The sequence below is a fragment of the Ctenopharyngodon idella genome, chromosome 23 (genome assembly GCF_019924925.1).
Source record: "Ctenopharyngodon idella isolate HZGC_01 chromosome 23, HZGC01, whole genome shotgun sequence".
NCBI classification, from domain to species: Eukaryota; Metazoa; Chordata; class Actinopteri; order Cypriniformes; family Xenocyprididae; genus Ctenopharyngodon; species Ctenopharyngodon idella.
In genome coordinates this window covers 12,743,469-12,765,885 of record NC_067242.1, presented here as the reverse complement: position 1 = coordinate 12,765,885, position 22,417 = coordinate 12,743,469, and the positions used below count along the sequence as shown (strand labels likewise).

At 38.4% G+C, this 22,417-nt stretch overlaps 1 protein-coding gene across 1 annotated transcript in view; it reads left to right on the top strand.

Annotated features, from left to right (window-relative positions):
* The first annotated feature begins 13,094 nt into the window (after window positions 1–13,094).
* The window catches only part of ek1 (eph-like kinase 1), a 67,033-nt gene continuing 57,710 nt past the window's right edge, over window positions 13,095–22,417 (top strand). The window contains 1 exon segment of the mRNA XM_051882924.1: window positions 13,095–13,331. Within this exon segment, the coding sequence (XP_051738884.1) occupies window positions 13,244–13,331 (88 nt within the window). The 5' untranslated portion in view covers window positions 13,095–13,243.

Here is a 22,417-nt window from a genome sequence, read left to right as displayed (position 1 = left end):
CCATCTTGACTTCTGAGAGACACTGCCACTCTGAGAGGCTCTTTTTATACCCAATCATGTTGCCCATTGACCTAATAAGTTGCAAATTGGTCCTCCAGCTGTTCCTTATATGTACATTTAACTTTTCCGGCCTCTTATTGCTACCTGTCCCAACTTTTTTGGAATGTGTAGCTCTCATGAAATCCAAAATGAGCCAATATTTGGCATGACATTTCAAAATGTCTCACTTTCAACATTTGATATGTTATCTATGTTCTATTGTGAATAAAATATAAGTTTATGAGATTTGTAAATTATTGCATTCCTTTTTTATTCAGAATTTGTACAGTGTCCCAACTTTTTTGGAATCGGGTTTGTAGTTGAAAAATTAGCTTAAGTAAGAAATTTACTTTTACTATTGTTAAATAAATGTTCAGTGATATCTTCCAAATATTTCTGAATTTTGGCGCAATTTTTTCTCTATATATTGTCGATATGGCAACTAGTAAATATGCTAAGTTTCTTCATGCTAGCGTGTGTGGAAGTGTTTAAACCATGCGTGTTACAACTAACCCCGCGTTAGTTTGTGCCCCGCGCTCCCCTACTGATGTCTTTCTGTGGTTGAAATGTGGTTCATTCATGTTTATTTGATGATATAAATTAACTAGTTAAAATAGATGATCGGTTCATGAGCCGCTTGATCTGAGGTGCTACAGCGATCTATCACGACACATTAAAGAGCCACAAAACGGTATTTATTGTTTAAGTTTCTTTACAAATTACAAAATTTTAGACTTTATTTCATATCAAAAGTAACCTGCTCTGCCTTGTCTGTCGACGCGTTGTCATTGTCCTCTTTGCTCCGCGTTGTATTTTTCACTTCGTGAGAACATGATGTGTGGCGTGAGAGCGGCATTGCTTGTCGGACATAGCAATAGTAACTAAAGGGGGTGGATCTTCATGAATGGTCGATTCTGTTTTTCCTTCTAAGAATTGTGAGATATAAACTCGAATTTAACTTTTTTTTATTCTTTTATTCCTTGGCTTCCACAGACGGCTACTGCAGAATGGCCATTTTCTGTCAACAGATAGGCTCCGCCCACAAAAACCATCATCGCTGTTTGCAAACACAAAATAGGTCTATGATTTATTGTTTTGAAAATATATGTGACATGTATTTGTCTCCATACAGATGCGAGTCTTTACTGCAGGTCCAGGTGCAGGGGTAGAGAGTTAATTACAGTACCAAAGTGCAGAGTTCAGCTCCAACCCCAATAAAACACACCTGATAATCAGCTAATCAAGGTGTTCAGGGTTACTTGAAAATTACAGGCAGGTGTGCTGAACCAGGGTTGAAAATGTTTCAATACAATCTCACAGCAATTCGTAACTATTTTACATTTTGCTGAAGTGATGGCTAATTCATACGAATTCGTACGATCTTTAAACCCCAGTGACGGGTAGGTTTATGGGTGGGGTTAGGGGTGGTCCTTCATAATGAGATTCGTTTGAAAATCGTTTTTGTACAAATCAATTCATGAGAAATCGCAACCTTGTAAAATATGTTTTCCCATCAGATTGGCTTGGTAGCTTTCCAGGAGCAGGGTTGGAAACCCCTGCTGTCACATGAGCTGGAGTGCTGACAGTGACATTCCATTTCTGATTTTATCACTTTGCCTTTACTTGGCAATATTAAAATATTAATAGTAACTTTATTATGGGGTATTTTGTATGAGACAGGATATTTTTTTGTGTGAATAAAGTAAGTCTAAAGTCGTATTCTCACATCATAAAACTGAGCAATTCTGTTGGGCGTGTATTCTTGCAATGCAACTCCATTCATCTACAGTAGGCCTACATGCACCCACACTGTGGCGAGCTATGTGGGTGATGGACCAAACCCAGAGTTCATCACTAGCGCCTTTTTCCACTCATCGGATGGAGGTCCGCCTCTTTGTAACATACACTCTCTCTCTCTTACTCATACACTTTCCCTATTGAGGTTTGTGTGTGTGTGTGTGCACAAAAGAGCGGGGGAAATGAAAGTGTGAAATATATTAGGTTGTGTAAAGAGTAGTTTCAGTCAGTGTCTGTCTGCAGCTATGATGAGGTCTCTTGTCTGTCTTCCTTTCTGCCTGGTGCTGTTTCTGCTCTGTTGTACTTCAGGTGAGTTTTAATTTAACCTTACCTATTTTGTTACCCAGTCATGATACTTGGAAAAGTATTTTCAATGTGAACACTTAAACAAATCTGTTTTTTTTTTTTTGTTTTTTTTTTTTGAAGTTTTGAGACTAATGTTTTAAAAAATATCTGCCATTGCTTTGTATTGCAGAAGCAAGTCAGCGTTCTTTAAATTGCTGTTTGAAGACGGGCAATGAAAAAATAAATTTCAACAGAGTGGTGGATTATGCAGACCAGAAAGCAGGACTTTGCCCTATCGATGCCGTTGTGTAAGTGAACAGACTCTCTCTCTACATGACCTTAAGTTGCCAAAGTTAAAAGTTAAAACCAAAGTTAACATCTTCTGGATTTTACAGTGCTTTAAAAATGTAAATTAGCCTATAGAATGAAACATTTTTCCTCAAAATCTTTTTTTTCTTCCCCCTCTCTAGCTTGTGGACTACAAAAGGCAAAGCAAAGTGTTATGAACCAGGCTCGGAGTGGATCAAATGCATTAAGAGTAAGGTGGACCAGAAAAAAATGTCAAAACAAACCTCTGATCCAACAGCCTCGCTAAGCCAAAAAGGAAAACGAAAAAATGGAAAGGCATGCAAACAGAAGAAAATCTAATTTAATTTTTTTTTTTAAATGTTGTTTTTGTGTTGGTTGACATGTGCCAACTGACATAAGCCTAAATTTATGAGATATAAAGTAAAATTTATGACTGTTTCATGCTGAATGTTGACTCTCTTTTGAAATGAATTTATTCTGCTTCACAGATTTTATTATGCCTTATCAAGAATGTATTTTTTGTATTAAATATTTTTGTAGTTAAAAACATGAAATGCTATAAAATAAATACATTGTGCAGATTTTATTTTGGAATTATTATTGAATAAATTAGAAATATATATATATATATATATAAAACTTGGAATTTGATTTCTGTATTACACACTTTGGTTTTGTTTTTTTAGTAGGAAAATGCAAAAAAAGGTAACTAAATAAAAAAAATACTTTCATGTAAATTTATATTATGATATTTCAAATAATATATGATATATAATATAAAAGAAAAGATGCCTACAAAGCCACACTGTTTCGGGTCTGTTTCGGGTCTGTTTCAAGAACACCTGACATTCTTTTTTTCAACATGGAGGAATTGAATCTTCTAAAGAAAGATTCAGAAGAAGAAGCAGAAATAAGCATCTGCATCTTTAAACACAAATACACAGAACACAATATGCGTTCAGACATTAAGTTAATTGTCAGGTTCATTGTAAATCTTGGACTTTGTACTTGCTTGGATGTTGTTTTAACATTCTCCAGCAGGTGGGGTTATATGGCAGAAAATGCACCAAAAATCGCCCATAGCTGGAGTCTTGGTGCATTTTAAATTTGATATAAAACCCTTCTTCTGGCAGTAAGTCAGAGTAATATCTCAATTGTCATTTACAGCTCACAAATAATAATGGTTTATACTGACATCGTTTTTGTATGCTTGATTTCAAATGGTTTCACTTCTCCTGTGAGAAATTTTTTTTTATAAAATTTATAAAATAGACATAGGCATGCTATAAAACTATACAAATATTTTAACATGCATATTTTAATGACAACGATACATTACAATGATAAAGCTCATATTTATCTTTTACAATTTTAAGTGCTATAAATAAATGTTCTTATGTAACATCCTCGATTCTGAGAAGATGTCTTTCTGGACAGGAACTTGAAGCTTCTCATGGTTTCTGCTTTTGGTTTGTGGTGAGTTTCTTTATGACTTTGAGCACTTCTCAGTTTACACTTAACTTTATACCACTTTTTCTTCGCTTCTATTTTCCTCTCTATATGTCCTTTAGTCATGTGAAGTTGTGGGTTTGTTGTGGAAGTAGTGTGTGTAGCATTTGAAGGATGTGTGGATGTGAGCGTATGTAGGAGGAAGGCAGGGTGAAATTAGACACCTGCTGCTTCGCTGCGCTCTCATCAGAGTGTGTGTAATGTGGTGGAAAACACACCTGCTCCCTGTCACAGGGGCAAAATGGCCGCCACACTCACAAAACGGCAGATTGGTCATAGACACTTACACTTTACCACAGGAAAAAAATGCACATGTGGTGTTACAAAAGATTTATTTCCAATACCAGAAAGTAAGACATAACCGAAAAAATTGTGATAAGACAATGCTCAAATGAAATAAAGAGATTAAATGCATGGCTTCACTTAGCTTTTTGGATCCAACTATGATTATAAAACTTATTTGAAATTATACAACTTTTTTTCTTACTCCTTATCCTGTTTTAAAATGAATCTAAAAAATGCTTTTTTTTCTAATTCATATACTGACTAAGAAAATAATTTTTTGCAGTGCATTACACCACCAGACGGTCACAGTCTGACCTTATCCCTTCTGACATCTCGGGTTCTGGAGAGACAGTGTTATCATTGCAGGTTATGAATATCGACTATGTACTGTAGATCGATACAGAGACCTTTCACATAGACCACAGCTATAATACAGCACAGATGAGGCCGCTCCATCATTTTCTCTCAGGTCACTCAGGTAGAACTCGGAGACTCAGAGGCGTCTGCGCTCTGCTCATCCATGTCTCACAAACGTCCTGAGGCGAACATTAGCCTTCATCAGACATCTTTAATAAAACACTGTACATCCCAGGTCTAACGACAGGATCTGATTCAAAACGGCAGCATAGTATCAGTCTTATTGCCTGAAAGGCCTCTTTAGACAACGTTTCAATGTGATTGCTTTACAAACGACTCCAAAATGTAATGTAACTTCAGGGTTAGATTCACATCCTGGTGTCTTTTTGCTCCTTCCTTTCTTTTCTCTTGATTCCTTATCCCGAGGCTGCTGTTAAGAGGCTGTGGTGAAGAGATAGGAGACAGGAGTTTGCTTAAGGGATTTTCGGTGTTTTAAATAGAAAGGTTAACTGGGGTCATGGCAGACCAGTGACGTTTTGGGGCAGAAAGCTCAGCTGTGTGCTTCTGATTAGGAAACAGTCTATATGTTGAGGATTTGCGGTTCTGTCAAGGGACTACGTGTGTTTAGGAAGAGATGGTGTTAATAAAGTCAACATACAGCCAAAAACACTGTCATCCCAAGAGAGAGAAGGGGAGAGAAGTCAAATAATGTGTGTTAAAGATAAGAGTTAATTCCACTAGATACAATAAGAGCTGTGTGGATGCAAAGAAATATCTGCTATGCAAGGCAATATATCTAATCCTATTGCCGCAGCAATAAAAATGTGATGTTCACAATCCAAGCGTATGCATTCTTAAAAATATCCCTCGTTCTCTTGAGTATTTTGAATCAGTGTAGACCAGAAGCCTGAAGTTGCATAACTCTGAAGGAAAACCCTGCATCTTGACCTACTTAAAGAGATGGTAAGAATCGGCTGTAGCCTGTTTAATGTCGTCCCGCTTTGCAGTTGAATGCGTGTGTGCGGGAAGTCTTATCACTAAATATTGATTAAATTAGGCAGAGCAGCTGTTTGATAATGAGATCTCAAATAATTACAAAGACTAATCCGCACCGGAGCATTACGGATTGATCCGTTTCTGTGCCTTGAAATGGAGAGAAGCGGGATTCTTTGTCGGTGTGTCTTTGACGGGGACGATGGAAGCAGAAACCCAACAAACCCGAGTGATGTGCAACATCACAGAGCTGAAAAAAACATTCTCTCTTGGTTATTATATAACCACGCCAGAGGGATGGGAGTCTTTTTCTCTACTCTGTGATCTAACAGAGACATCCAGTGCCCTCTAAAGTGCTGCAGAAGAAGACATATTCGGAGACATTACAAAATAAACAACTCTGACAATGTTTTGTTCTTCCAGGGATGTGTTGTATAAGTGTTGTGCAACAAAGAGAAAAAGGGATGGAGAGCCAAAAAACTAAGACCCTGTTTACACCTGGTATTAAAGGATTAGTTCATTTAGAATTAAAATTTCCTGATAATTTACTCACCCTCATGACATCCAAGACGTTTATGTCTTTCTTTCTTTTCTTTTTTTTTTTTTTTTTTTAGAAAATTACTGATTGTTTCGCTAGATAAGACCCTTATTCCTCGGCTGGGATGGTGTAGAGCCCTTTGAAGCTGCATTTAAACTGCAATTTGGACTTTCAACCCATTGGTAACCATTTCTTTTCGACTGAAGAAAGAAAGACATAAACATCTTGGATGACATGGGGGTGAGTAAATGAACTAATCCTTTAAGATGCGTTTTGGTCGATCTGATCACACGTGGATGAGAGAGACACACATACCCATCTACACCTGGTGTTTTAATCCGTCTCTTTTGTCCACTTTCAACCACTTCTGTCCTGATCTCTTCGAGGGGAGGGTTTATGGGCAGGTAAATGTATGGGCTTCTTCAGAAGTTCTTATTTAATAGACAAAATAACTGTGCGCAATTTGCATATGAACGTGACCGGAGACTACGGGAAAACATACAGACAGCATCAGTTTTCGTTTCTGCTCTGAAAGCCGTGAGACCGCACTGAACACGGTAAGTGCGTGTTAGAAAACAGAAATGTTTAGAGAACATGGTGCTTAGTACATTTTTTGTCTTCAAACCAAACTTATGGCTTCAGCTAGCTTATGGCTAGCACGCTTCCCATAATGTTTGTGTCAGTAGGCGGTCTTTAGCAGCTGTTCGAACACTTTCGACCACATTAGCGTTTACACCACGAACGCAATTCGTTCGAATGCGTTTTCGACTACTTCTGGAAGTGGTCGAAAGTGGACAAGCTCAAAATGTTTTACACTCCGTTTACACCTGTATTTAGTGTCGTCCACCTGTGATCCGATCAGACAAAACACATCTTAATACCAGGTGTAAACAGGGCCTATAACCAGTCACAAGTGATGCGAATAACAGTGATCATCTTCTAACAAGGCCACATATTAAGGTCTGGGTAGATTAGATGGTAAGCTAAAGATCTGAGCATCTTAATACGAGGTGAAAACAGGGCCTGAAACAGGAAGGCTTGTGTGTTGCTCCTGGTCAGCAGCAGTGAAAATTTACCAACAGTGGTCCGAGGAGGGACAAACCACAAACCGGCGACAGGGTGTTGGATACCCAAGGTTCATCGATGCACGAGGGCAACAAAGGCTATCCCTTCTGGTCCGAGCCAACAGAAGGTCTACTGTGGCACAAGTCACACAAAATTTTAATGATGGTTTCACAAGTTCAGGTTAGGAAGTAACCAGGTGAGTGTGAAGAGACAGGGTGGTGGAGGACTGTGTTTATATAAACTCGTATCTATCAATTCTGCTGTTTGCCTATTTCTATTATTTCCGTTATTGTATCACGTCTCAAAAGCGTGTCTCAAGACCCTCGCGTTCTACTCTGCGCTTTTTTTTAAACCATTCCTGAGCACTGAGTCTCACGTTTTTAGACGCAAAGACACGTTCTGTGTGAATGGCCCCTAACTGGACCTTGGAGTAGTGGAAGTAGTTTGTTTGGTCCGATGAGTCCCGTTTCCTTTTACATGACATGGACGTGTGTGTGCCATTTACCTGGGGGATTGATGATCTGGGCAATGTTCTGTTGGGAAACCCCGGGTCCGGTCATGCATGTGGATGTAAATTTGACACGTGACACTTCATGGCAATGGTGTTCCCTCTTTCAGCAGGATAATGTTGTTCAGGAATGATTTGAGGAAAAATTATGAAAAGTTCAAGGTGTTGCCCTGGCGTTAAAAAACTCCCCAGATCTCAATCCAAATTAGCATCTTTGGGATGCATATATATCTGGGAACACACACAGTGCCCTCCAAAAGTTTGGAAATGCCAACACATTTATTTTCCACTTCCAAAACATATTGTGTATAATTCCACTTCCACATTAGTTTCATGAACTTATCCTTTGAACTTGGAAACTCACTAAGTCCTAGACTGAACTTCCCTGTGACTCTCTTGTGTGGTGCCTACAGAGCACAGCCATCTGGGACAGGTTAAATGAGGGCCGTGCCACTCCACACAGATCTGCTTCTACAGGGCCCCATATACTGACCCTAGGGCTCAGTCTACTGAAAGAGAGCCATGCCCTGTCTGCCATGGAGCGGGGGACGGGTCTTAGGTCCCTCCCACCCCTCTGGAGAGCAAGCATTGTGCACTTGCCTCTTCCCACACTCCTGCTCACCTCTGGTGGGTGGAGCCTGGACCCCCGTCAATCAGCCAGCATGCGGTCCCTGATGCACCACAAGCCAGCACAAAAGAGCTTTTTTGTTTCTATTTGGTTTTGTGCAGCTCTACAAAAGTGTCTGGTGCAGAGAAAGAGAAAGGGGTGCTTGCATGTCTGCTGCAGGTTTCTGGAAGTTGATTCTTGAAGACTTTTCTTATGTGGTAAAGTTGCATTGAACAAGCTACTTCTAGTAAAATACATAGAGCTTGTTGACAACCAGTTTAGAGTGTTTTGCAACAGAAAAACTGAGGATATGTTTACACTACAAAGATGTACTAAAAACAGAAAAGTTTTCCAGGCCCCCACTGTCATGTAAATGAACAGCCAAAACACATAAAAAGTTTATATTTTTAACTGAATGAATCACTCTGAATGGCCAAACACAGTGAGATTTCACTGAAAGCAGGCAACGCAAGGCCACATGCCTGAGTAAAGTTCAGCGCTCTGTGTTTATTTAACTCATTGGCACTACTGAAGGATTGTGGATGTTGTATAGCTGTATGAATGAGTGACTTACTCTCTGTCACACTGTGAGAGAAAAGAAACAGGAAATGAAAGTGCAATCTAATGATAAAGAATGTTTCACATTTGTTGTAATAGTATTTTGCAGCTCTTAAACAGAGCCAATGTTGAAAGCTAAACTACTTAAATTGAACTTTTTATACATTTTCTAAAGAAAATTTTAGTTGTGTTTGCTTAAGCGTTGTGGGTTGCTGTTGTGTGTGTGGATTTCAGTGTATTTTATTATTAAAAACTATTTTCTCATTATACTTGTTATATAATGTATTAAAGGGGTCATATAATGCCACTTTTACAAGATGTAAAATAAGTCTCTGATGTCCCCAGAGTGTGTATGTGAAGTTTTAGCTCAAAATACCCCACAGATAATTTTTTATAGCATGATAAAATTGTCACCATTTTTCGTGGGTGAGCAAAAACTTTCCAGATGTTGTTTATGCTCAAACAGCAACATTAAAAAGCGAAATCATAATCAACCACCCCTTTAAAATAAATGTATTTATTTATATATGTATAAGCTATATATAGTATTACATTTATATATATAAATAGATAAATATACAGTATGTACATAAAAACCCTCTTTAATTAACTGCGCACTTAAACCAGCAAACTTTGCACAACCTTCTCACTAACATTAAAAACTTCAGTGAATTGAACTCATAGTCCAAGTATGGGTGCCTGCAGAAGGAAAAAGGCTTTTTCTAAGAATGCACTTTTACACAATTAGGCCACTGAAACCCATTCAGGAGGTATTTTTCTCCACATTAAATGCTCTTCCCATATGCAGCAGCAACGGGGTTCTGGAGATCCAGAGGGGCCCCTGCTCAAAGTTCAAGAGCTCTACCGTGAACCCCCCTTCCTATGCCTCCTCCACCATGGTTACACATCCATGATAGACAAATATGAAAGCATGTGGCTCTCGGCTGCAGCTGACATGATCACTCGTGCTCTGTCTGGCCTCTGGAGCTTGCCAGCAAGCCTCATTAGACTCAAGCTATCTGCACTAACCAACGGGAGGTCTTAGGTTGAAGGTTGATATGTATTTGTCAGCCCTGTTACACCTGTCAAAGTCCCTCCCACTTCATTAATAAGAGCGGGCATTGGAGATCTCAAATCCGCTGCAGCTTTTGGATTCTCAGGCTGATGGGTACAGATTCTCACTTCTCTGTTAAATAATGAAACGGGTTTATGTTGGGGATGTGGTGCATTGTGAGACATTGTGGAAGACACGTCGTGACTACATCTTCCCCAAACAGGAAGGCTCATCTGACAGGTCACTGATGCATGCAGGGGGTAATTTAAAAATTCAGCAGGCCCTTGGTTATTTTAGAGTAAGGAGATACAACATTTAAAGAGAGAGTTCAGTCAAAAAGGAAAACTCTGTCATCATTTATTTACCTTTATGTTGTTTTGGAGCTTTCAAGCTTAAAAATGATGCAAAATCACCATAAAATATTATAAAAGCGGCCCATATGAAGTCAATTCATGACAGAAATTGCAATGTTTAATTCAGATCAAGTCGGCTCTTGTCAATTTTGATACTGTTTAAAAAAACAGTATGAATCATTCATTCACAAATCTGACTCATTTGGTTCAATTTGGTTCGAAATTATTGACTACTCTAATCATAGTGGTTCTCAAATACATGGAAAAGGAAATTATGAGTGAATAATTTTCTGTTTCTCACCAAACGCTACTGTATTGCATCAAAAGACTTGGTGGCCATATTGTATGGAGCACTTTTATGAGACTTTCATGGTGGTTTTAAATGCTTTATGATGCTTGAAAGCTTCAGTCCACATTCATTGTAATCACAAAGAACTAAGTAACCATTTTAACATTTCTCTTTTTTGTGTTTTACAGAAGAAAGAGAGTCCTACGTGTTTGAAATCACACGAAGGTGAATAAATGAACTATTCCTTTAAAGGGGTCATGAACTGAGAAATCAAATTTACCTTTCTAAATTTTGACAATTTTTGATATAAAAATCTTACTAACATTATAAGTGCACCACATGAAACATAAAACAATGCAGTTCATGACCCCTTTAAGTTACATGCAAAATAAAAATAAAAAGCATGCAAGGGAGGTTTATTTTTGTGGAAAGCACACAAATGCATTACAGTGTAGCTTCTTATATCGGTTGCTGCATGCACATGTTCTCTCCAGACTGTCCTGCCTGTCACCATAGTGTGATAGACAGCAAGAGAAAGATAGAGAGATGCAGATAAAAAGACAGTGGCATTAAGAAACCTCTCTGCATTTATTTTTCAGCTCTAGTGTGTACAGGCTTGTCTGCGCCATCATAAACACCCCCGGCACTCCTCCACACACCCCGGGCAGTGTGCCTGATTGTCTGTCAGCCATTGTTGGAGAGGGTTTACACAGTAGAGACATCTCATTTACGCTCCCTGCCATCACATTCAGCCACATGAAATGTGATGTCATTTTTTTGGTAGGTGACAGAGCTTATGAGGGCTCCTGCGTGGGAGGAACCAGCTGGCAGAGGGAGGAAAGTGGTGGCCTTTTTCCAAGAGCAGTTAGACTATTGATTTGACCTTCATCTTTAAATACCAAACATTGAGGTTTTGGTCTAATGGGCTCTGTTGTGTTGGTTTAGTTTGTGTCTCCATGCCTGTGATATGTCTTGCATGGTCAAGTGAATGGCAGGGCAGTGAAGTGACTGACCCAAACCCAGCTCCCTGATCTAGATGTCTATAAGTAATTGCCACTGACAATGGACGATGTACTATAAGTCAAAACCATAATCGGTAGGTATCTACTATATCTAAGGCCGCATTTACACTGCAGGTTTCGATCCCAATTTCGATTTGTTGACTATATCCAGTTTTTTTGACGACCAGCTTATATCTTCTTTTAAAAGTGACCCATATCCAATGTCTGCATTTACACTATACACTTGGCGAAACAACCCAAGGTAGATGTACTGACCTGGAAAAGCTTAGGCCGAAAAATGGACACAGATGAAATGATAATACAAGCTTTTGCTTTCTGCACCATCTTTAAAGGTCAGAAAAGCATTGAGTTGAGCCCTGCGTCCTCCGCTGCGCCATTGAAAATACTCATGTGATTGTGGTTGATGTCCACCTGAGTTGACGTCATTCACCACTATCGCTTTTAACGACCTATCTATCTATATATCTATCTGTCTGTCTGTCTGTCTGTCTGTCCGTCGTCCGTCCATCCATCCATCCAATTTTAATTTAGTCAGCAGCTATCACTTTTTATCCATCTATCCATCCATCCATCCATCCATCCAATTTTAATCCAGACAGCAACTATCACTTTTTACCAACCATCCATCCATTCACCATCCATCATCCATCCATCCATCCATCCATCCAATTTTAATCCAGACAGCAACTATCATTTTTTATCCATCTATCCATCCATCCATCCATCCCATTTTAATCCAGACAGCAACTATCACTTTTTATCCATCTATCCATCCATCCATCCATCCAATTTTAATCCAGACAGCAACTATCACTTTTTACCAACCATCCATCCATTCACCATCCATCATCCATCCATCCATCCATCCATCCAATTTTAATCCAGACAGCAACTATCACTTTTTATCCATCTATCCATCCATTCATCCATCCATCCAATTTTAATCCAGACAGCAACTATCACTTTTTACCAACCATCCATCCATTCACCATCCATCCATCATCCATCCATCCATCCATCCATCCATCCATCCATCCAATTTTAATCCAGACAGCAACTATCACTTTTTACCAACCATCCATCCATTTACCATCCATTCATCCATCTATCATCCATCCAATTTTAATCCAGACAGCAACTATCACCTTTCATCCATCCATCCATCCAATTTTAATCCAGACAGCAACTATCACTTTTGTATCCATCCATTCATCCATCCGTCCATCCGTCCGTCCCTCATCGAATTTTAATCCAGACAGCAACAGTAACTTTTTATCCATCCATCCATCCATCCATCCATGCAATTTTAACTCAGACAGCAACTATAACTTTTTATCAATCAATCAATCAATCAATCCATCCATCCATCCATCCATCCATCCAATTTTAATCCAGACAGCAACTATCACTTTTTACACAATTAAGAGCAAAAAAGTCCTCAATTCTAACAAACACACACGCGCACGCCTACTTTTGAAGCCACGCACACACACGCGTGACGCCCCCTTCATCCAGCTCGCTTTGGTCAGAGAGAGCAGCTCCCGCCAGAGTCGGATCCTTCTTCAAGCAGGAGCAGTGTTTTCCCAGCTCAGTTCAGTTCCGTTCTCCAGCGCAGCCACCGGCTCACCAGCCCAAGTTTACGCACAGGGATGCGGGCGCGTGGAGCCGCCTGAAAATGACTCTCTTTAGGATTTACACTTTCCTTGCTCCTTTTCACATATTAGTGTTATGTCAAGCCTTGAGGAATTATCCGGATAATGAAGGTAAGGCATACAAACGCTGTCATATTCGTGCGCTTTGGATGTTCATGGATTTCGTTGGACTTTGTGCCTATGAATCATAAATGAATTAAGGCAAATGCAGGCACAATTGTTTCTTTCCCGGGGCAATCCATTAAAATGGAATGTTTTAAAGAGGAGTTAGAATAGAAAACATTAATATACGTTGTCGTTAAAATTCATGATTCTCATGATGATCACTACTCTCTGCTTAAGCAACAAAAATGTTATCGTAGCAACATTTGACGAGTTTGAAAGGAATGAAAACAAGGATGTGTTTTTGACCAAAATATGATCTAATGCTGCCCCAAAAGTTCATTTTTAGGACTTTGTTTTTGGTAGTTTGTCTTCAAAACACATTCTAAGCGGTTGTCACAGGTGATGCATAGACTTATGGTTTATATAAATAAATCCTAATAGAATTCAAAGAAATTGTCGGTTCTTTAAGACAATTCAGACTAAATCAAACTGTATTTATGTGTTGTGGATTGATGTGCATTTAGCATTGCCAGGGATGGTTTGGACAGGCAATGCCGTGAGCAATGACAAATGGATGCGAGACACTTATTTGCTTAATTAAACAATTAATTAGGAGAGATCAGAGATAGTTGCTCCCACTGAGACTTAGTGCTATTCTAACCTCGCCAGACCCATATATCAAATTTGACCCTTGAGAGTGATCTAACTTCTTTGAAACTGCCATCAGCCAAAGTTGCTTTATAAGTGAGGGTAGTCAATAAGGAATAGGTTTGATTTTTTTCCCCACCTTTCAAGTGACTCAGTAACAATTGTGATTTAAAATTCTGTGTTGCACCTTAAATAGACGGATATCAGGCATGATTTTCAGACTATATGTTCAAGGATGCAGGATGTCAGTTTACTACAGTCCGCACTGACTTATTTCACTCTGAGCCTTCAAAAATCAGACAATAAATTAACCTCACTGGATTAAAACGGGTTTACTCTTCATTGTTATGAGATTAGGATTAAGCCACCCATTGTGCTCTTGTCAGAAGGAAGGTTCAATGGTGGGTTTAATACACATTTAGGCGGAATCTATCAGATAGGATTTTGTGCAGAGCATTTAGACATCTTTGGCTGACTGAGGCTTTGAGAAATTAAAAGACACTGTTGGGATTTTGACAGTGGGAGTCAAATCTAAATAAGTTTATGCAAGGTTTGCTACATCAGTTTGTTCATTAGCATGTCTCAATAATTGTTAGATTTAAAATAAATACATCTTTCAGCTTTACATTGGGTTGTCATTTGTGAGGGTGTAAATTGCAGTTATGTTATAGAGGTGTGCACTTCCTCTAACCACCAGCTGGTGGTATCCCTGAGGTTATTTTGCAATGGGTTTCTGTGAATGTTTGTGTTGCGTGAGCAGATCTACATCTGTGTTTGAGTGTTGATGAACTGTTCATTAACTTCTTGTTCTGCAGTTTTTGTGTCTTGTAAGCATTTTCTACATTAAGGATGGTAGACATGTCCCATATCGACATATGCTTGAGATCTGTCTTCTGGCTAAACTAAAACGCATCAGCACATATTTAATGTTAATGACTACATTGGTTTTTCTATTCAGGGTCCAAATGACTGACTTCCTCAGCACATTTTCTGTTTTTGGAAGACATTACTGCAGCGTTTGGATATTAACACCCCTCTGGAGCTAATAAAGACCAAGATGTTGCAGAAACATTTTTAAAATCACAAAAAAAAAAAAGCTAAAACTCGCACCTTGTAGTAAAAACTGTTTATCGATAACAGTGTTTCTCAACTGGCTGGTCGTAGACCAAAAATGGGCCGAAGTTCTGTTCTGAAACAGAGACAATAAGAACTGTAAATCCAAAAGTTAACTGATTATATAATGTAATCTAAAATAAAAATAATTATATAAAACTGAGCATAGTTTGTACGGAAAGATAAATAAATTGGCTCTTGCTAGATGATAGCCAAATTAGGCAGATGCATAACATCTGAATTACTGGCGACAGACATTTGGAAACCAAACATGTTAATAATTTTGCATATTGTTGGGTGTCAGCAATTTATGGTAATATACATTTATTTCTGTATGGCAGACAGTTCTGGTGCAGTGTTGATTTAATTGTAAAATCTGGATGCTGGATCCAAATTATTTGAGAACCACTGATCTAGGGTTGTTTAACTATTTGTAAATTTAAAGCATAGGAACCAGTGACAATCTTTTACACTGTATAAAGATCTTTTCATTTTTAATAAGTGCCTTCTGCTGCCCTCTTGTTTTTCTAGTTAGCGCTAAGGTCCCCCTCATTAGCTCGTCCTTTGTGCACGTTCTTACAGCATTTAGTGACGGTTTCTCGTCTGCTTTTGTTTCCCTCGCCGGCTCTCCGGCAGGGAAATTAGCATGAGAAAACACACTTTTTATGTTCAATTCAGCTGTGCTCAGAGGCTCTGTTTTGCTCTCGTTCTTTCACTCTCCCTCTCACCATCTCTTAGCTACTGACTTAGAGAGAAGCTTGAATTTGCATCTCTGTTGTTTGAGGGTTGTCTGAGGAAGTCTGTTGATTAGTATAACCTGTGGCCTTCTTTTTGTTTTCCAAGGATATTGGTTGTTTTTCCCCTCTAGTTGGTAGAAAGAAGGTTTTATACATGGATACTTCAAGTGGTCGACTGGTATTTACTTAATTTAAGATACATTTAAAGATCTTAATTAGTTGCAATAGTGCTGCCATTCTGTACCTGCCATGCTGTTTATATTATTGAACATCTCGGTTTAAGATGTTGGGTTGGAAACTTAAAGTTAGCATTACAAAAACAATTTATGCATGGTCATATGAGTTTTTTTGGATTGATCTGATGTCCAACCACTGTTTCCAACCCAGGCTTATTGGAAATATGTGCATGTGGCAAAATTTCTGCAAAAAGATATTACGTTGCTTCTTGCACGTTTCACAACACTTTCAAAGAGAAATGTCCAATGAGTGGCGCTAAAAGCGTGTTCAGTTTTATCCGAGACAGATGAATGTGAATCTGGCAACACTTTATTACGTTGGTTGTTGTACGGAAATAAAATGTCTGTAAGTGGTGCTAAAAGGTTATTGCTGTCTGTATTTGAAAATGACATACCACCTACACTAACCCCTACTATAAACCTAACCGATAGTTTTACCAAAAGCAAACATGCGATAAAAACGCATTTGCTGAAGCAACTATGACATTTTAGCTTGCTTTTACAAGTCTTCAAGCTCTTTTTTTATCGTGACCTGTGTTTCACGGGACTGATACCACAGCGCTCCTCATTGCAAGTGTAATGCTGTACCAGGTGAGGTACCAAGCAAGTTTACTATGTCAGAAAAGACGGACAAATGGAGCAGGGTTATGTGACGCAAACATAAAATGTATTAGCTTACAAATCATGCACTATGGTAAGAGTGTTTTGAGGTCAAAACATAGTATTGTGTAGGGAATTGCACAAAAATAAGTATTTATTAATCGATAATCTGCCCATGTAATCATAATTTGTTTCCATTTTAATCCTCCATTCTTCATTTCAGCTGGAAACTGCAGTGAATTGTATATGGGTCAATGATGTGACGGGTCATTTTTTTTGTCCAAAGGCCTTAATAATAATAAAAAACAAAGATATGACATCCAAAGTGTGTAAGGTAGTACAACTAGATCTCTTTTATTGAATCCAAAAGGTTTTAATTATATTTTGCTACATGTAAAGGTACAGTATTTTGAAGTTTTTGAAGTGTCAAAAGGTCATTCGGTTTAACCGTCCAAAGGCCAATACAGCCATTTCATTTGTGATTAACTTATCTTAAGATGTAATAAATGTATATATTTTTTATACATCTGGCATGATTTTATAACATCATATATCAACATAGTGCAAAATGGTATTAAAATTATGTGTAGAAGTCGTTGCTTTGTTATGAGAAAAAATATCCAGAAAAATGAATTTCATTGTCATTTGGAGTAACCAATATAAAGGGACCATTTTGGATCAAGTCATGCGGACAATATTATGTGACAGGATGTGACATCATTCAGACACCTGCAAAGGACCACATGGTAGCGAAATAACTAACGCTCTCTTAACTGTTTGAAAAATTCATGTTTTCACTTGCTCATATGCATGTCCCGAAACATCAGGTCATTCGGTACAACTGCTATAAAACATGGAAAATGTTGTAATATTTTAAAAACTCGTACTAAATAAAAAATGTTTGATTGTCCTTTTGTTAGCTAGCTAGCTATCAGCCTGTTAGCATTGTTTGAAAATATCGTCATTCAGTATAACCAAAAGTGTCATTCGGTAAAACCGAAATTTTGGTTAAACCGAATGACTTTTTTGGTGACAAATTTTGTCCATCTTGTAAAAAATGACAAAAGCAGTGTTAATTGATTATAAAAACAACATAATCTCATCGTTAACACTTAATAAAACTTCAAAATTAATTATATCTCCATTGTGTTTTTCTACACTTTTAAAAACCTTATTCCTCAATGACCCATATAGGTATAGTTTTGGTTTGTAAAAATGTAGATAGAGGCATGTATTTCCAATGAGCCTTGATTCATTAATTCAGTTGAATCAGCCAACTCAAATTCCCAGAGCTTTTTTATCTGCAACTATGAGTCAAAACCATTAACATGAGAGCTATTACTATTTCTGTCTCCTGCTGCTCTGAATGGCACACCTTAGACCTTATCACCCCCGGCTGCATCCCAGCTCCTGCAGACCAGACGGCTCATGCGTTAGAACGAGTCTCGATGCCTGTGGCATTTCAGGATGGAGGCACATGAGTGCTTTGTATTAGGCTGGAGAGCTGGGTGCGTTCTGCTGGGTTACACGCCATGTGAATCTCCTGAATGAAACGATTCATTATTGCTCTGTTTATCTTGACTTGAGCCTATCAGTGTCATATTGCCTTTCACTGTGTTTATCACAGAGCTGGTGGAAAGGAGAAATGTAATCTTAATGTATTCTTCTTCGTCTTGTTGGAGGGGTAGTTCTATAGAAAATTTGCCGTTATGTATTTGCCCTTTTAACTGTTTTTGTCTTTGCAATGAAATTCAGAGGAGTCCAAAACAACATTAGAGCCCATTGACTTTCAATGTATGGACAAACAAATGCTGATAAATCTCTAGAATATAATTCTATGTTCCATTTCAATCTAATATGAACCTTTCCCTTGTCAATCAGAGACAGAACATCAACTTACATCCCACCTTTCCTTTAGGGGTCAAAAGTCATTGTGTTTTATCATCCGCCTTTTATATGAGTGTTTTGCATGTTTGCATTTAGGACATTTTCGCTGTGGTAAAGTAATAAGACTTGATTAAAACAGATCCCTTGTGTGTTCACATGCACGAGACCCTTTTAGCCGACAACAGCTTTGATCTGTCCTTATTGTGCGGCCCACTCCTTCACCTTCATTAACATGCTCTCTACTCTCTGTTCCCATACTCGGCCTTAATGTTTTTTAATGCCTGAGACGGTGTAAATTCTGTTGTGCGTATCTCATTAACAGTACTACGCTTATCACTGATGGTCTGCTCTCCTGGGAGTTTGAAGCTCGTGTGCTATGATTCCTGGGAGGTTTTATTAGATTGGACCCCTGCATTTTGTTAATGCAAGGCTTAATTGCTCAGAGACTCATTCCGAATTTGAAAACGGCTGTTGCATGCATATTAAGACAAGCTTTTTTCCTTTGATTGAAGTTAAATAAGTATGTTAAAATAAATTAAATTTGTTTTATGAAATTTACTCATTTGGGATTTAAGCCAAACCCTAAGTATTAAACTTTGATGCCTAACTTGAACTAATTATGCTTTGGACATGAATGATGCCTCAAATTGTGTCTACACAACAAAACAGCATTTTAACAGGATACAAAAAAAAAAAAAAAAACACATTTACTTTCATTATATGGACAAAAAATAAACAGACACTTTTTGAAATGACTTCTTTTGTGTTCTGCAGAAAGTCGTAGTCAAGTTTAGAATGATGAGGGTGAATAAATGAATTTTAATTATTAGTGAACTTTCCCTTTAAAGAGTTAGTTCCCCCCAAAATGAAATTTCTGTCATTAATTACTCACCCTCATGTCGTTCCACACCCGTAAGACCTTCGTTCATCTTCAGAACACAAATTAAGATATTTTTGATGAAATCTAAGAGTTTTTTTTTAATCTCCCATAAAGATGAACGAAGGTCTTGCGAGTTTGGAACGACATGAGGGTGAGTAATTAATGACAGAAAATTTATTTTTGGGTGAACTAACCCTTTAAGTTTGGGCTTGGGCTAGTAAGAAATCACTTAGCAAGCATCCAAAATGCGAATGTATAGCTAGCAACGCCTCAGCAACCATCATGACAGCGGGCAAAAACCTCTCAACTTGTAGGTTTTGTTGTCAAACTGTAGGTTTTAGCTCCAGCGAGCATCTTACTCATCAGCGGTGTTCTGAGAAACTAATCTCTTTAATCAGTCAATAATTATAAAGGGTTGTTATGAACCATAAGCTGAAAGGTGATGTCATCCTCTTCGGGTGCGGCTCAGTTTAATCTTTCTAATTATGACTTGTGCTGTTGTGTTGTTGTAACCTGTTTCATGCCCTCTTGGGATTTGATGTCCAACATGGGTGCAGGTTTATTGCTTTTGTGCTACTCCTCACACATACACACATCCACAATCACCAATGCGGCAGGTGTGGTCCGGGCCGTGTCTGTGCTTCTAATGAGGCATCCCAAGAGTGTCTTCCCTGCTGTCTTCCACTAACTAACACACACGGGTCACCATTTCATGCCATGTCTGGCAGTAGTCTTTTTACACCTCTCATCATTAAACAGACCTTGGCATGGCCAGTCAGTTGTGCCTGACACACATTACACACGTTATTAGACTGGGAAATGGCCCTTGTGTTCATTGTAATTCACAAGCTGATGTGCTTCCTGTCCAAAGATGATGTTTTCTAGATTGTCAGCTTGTTTTGGTAAAATAAATACTGTTTTCACAGTCTAAAATACATACAATATGCATAAAATTTAAATACTTAACTGTAATGGCAAGAGAAAGCAACAATTCATGCCTAATTTTAAACTATGAAACTTGTATTTAAGATAATTCCGATAGCATGTGAAGGCAGCATAAACACAAAAACCTCCATCCACTTGTTTGAACCCATCCACATAACATGTTTGGATGCACATAAATATGCCTGCTTAGAAAATACCAAAACATCTTCATTCACACGTGTTAAACAGGTTTGTCAGTAGACATTATGAGATCTCTCATGGGTGTCAGGCTGTAACTGGATGGCTGTTCTTTTGGGCATTGAGTCAGATGAGTGTGATGGTTTGTGCCGGACAGGCTGGATCTCTGTGGCAGGTCTCATCAGTCAGTTGAGGCAGAATGGAGGCACTTTTACCACCTCCCTGTAGAGCAGACCTCTGACTCCACATGAGCAGTGACTGACAGGAACTGCTGACTGCATTTCAAATACACTCCACCACTTCTGTCAAGACAGCTGTATGATACCAATCTCTTACAATAGATATGCTTTCTGTGCTTAGAGTGGATGCCTTGGAAACCAAGATATCAGTCTTTGCAATCCCTGTGTTTTGTGATTCAGTCACCCCAGAGTCCTTTTCTTCGAACCATACAAGTGAACCACATTACAAATGTGGAAAACTTATGAGACTTAAAGGTGAAGTGTGTAATTTTGTTGATGTTATCATACTTTTCCATCTTTTTAGGGAAAACTTTACTATATATTTTATTGGTTGATTTTGGTGAAAAGTGTAAACACTGCAATTGGACTACATTTGTTGAATAAATACTTTGTGAATGTTAAAAAAAAAACTATGTTTTATATAGTATGAGTTTGTATAGTAATGAATTCCAGGCGTACTACATCTGCCATGTTGTCATTGTCAAGTGACTAACTGCATCAGTTGCTTGTGTAACCCCTCCGGTTCAAACCGCCTGCTTTAAGCGGGACTCGAACCCGGGTCCCCGGCATAGGAGTCAGGCGCTCTAATAAGGGAGCTAAAGACCACAGTCTCTAGCGTTCCTCTTGAGTTCAGAGGAGTGAGGTTTACATGCACAGCTCTTACTAGCCTATGTCTGTTACACTTGCTTTAAAGGGATAGTTCACCCAACTATGAACATTTTGTCATCATTTACTCACTCTCAAGTTGTTCCAAATCTGTATGAGTTTCTTTCTTCTGTTGAACACAAAAGAAGATATTTTGAGGAATGTTGGTAACCAGACAGCTGATGGTAGCCATTGACATGAAAGGGAAAAAAATACTATTGAAGTCAAAGGCTTATTGAATATGAATTCACAATTCATATCCTGTGACTTCATGTGATATTATAGTAAATATTCATCAGATGCATACTTGGAAATCTCAATGGAAGTAGATGGTACTTTTCGGTACTTTTCGCCAACTGACAAACTACTATTTTCACGTACCTTTTTTCACCAGCTATATAGTAGCTGCACTGTGACATTGTCAAATGCTTTGCTTGTTTGAGAATTCTGATCAACCTGACATAGCAATAGACTCAAACAATGGTGTGAGTTTGGGGCGGGGCTATCTATTTTTCTAACCAAGGACAGAAGGGGAAGTTTTCAAGAAACCTGTACTATCATGATTCTTACAATTCTGTTTTTCAGTTGGTGTTGCAAGGGCACAGAAACAACACAATTTGCATTGAAGTAGATTAAAAAACTGGTGAGAATACACTTAATAGATACACATTTTATTAAGAAGTTAAGAATAACATCCTCAAAGATTGATTTACCTTTTAAATAGGATACTTGAGAAGTACCTGACAGTGACTATGCATGAGCGAGAGTGACCCCGTTGTCCTTTTCAATTCCCTGAAGGCATCTATCCAGCTGCTTATCTATTCTTTCCCTCTCTCTTTCTTGACCTACCCTTCTCCTTTTTCCAGTTTTCAGTTTTTGCTTCCCTTGCCTGTTTAAATTGGAGGTGATTGCTGACCACTGCACTCTTTTCAGTGTTAGGCCTAATGGTTAATCTCATCTATTGCCCTGAGGTGCTGAGATCTCT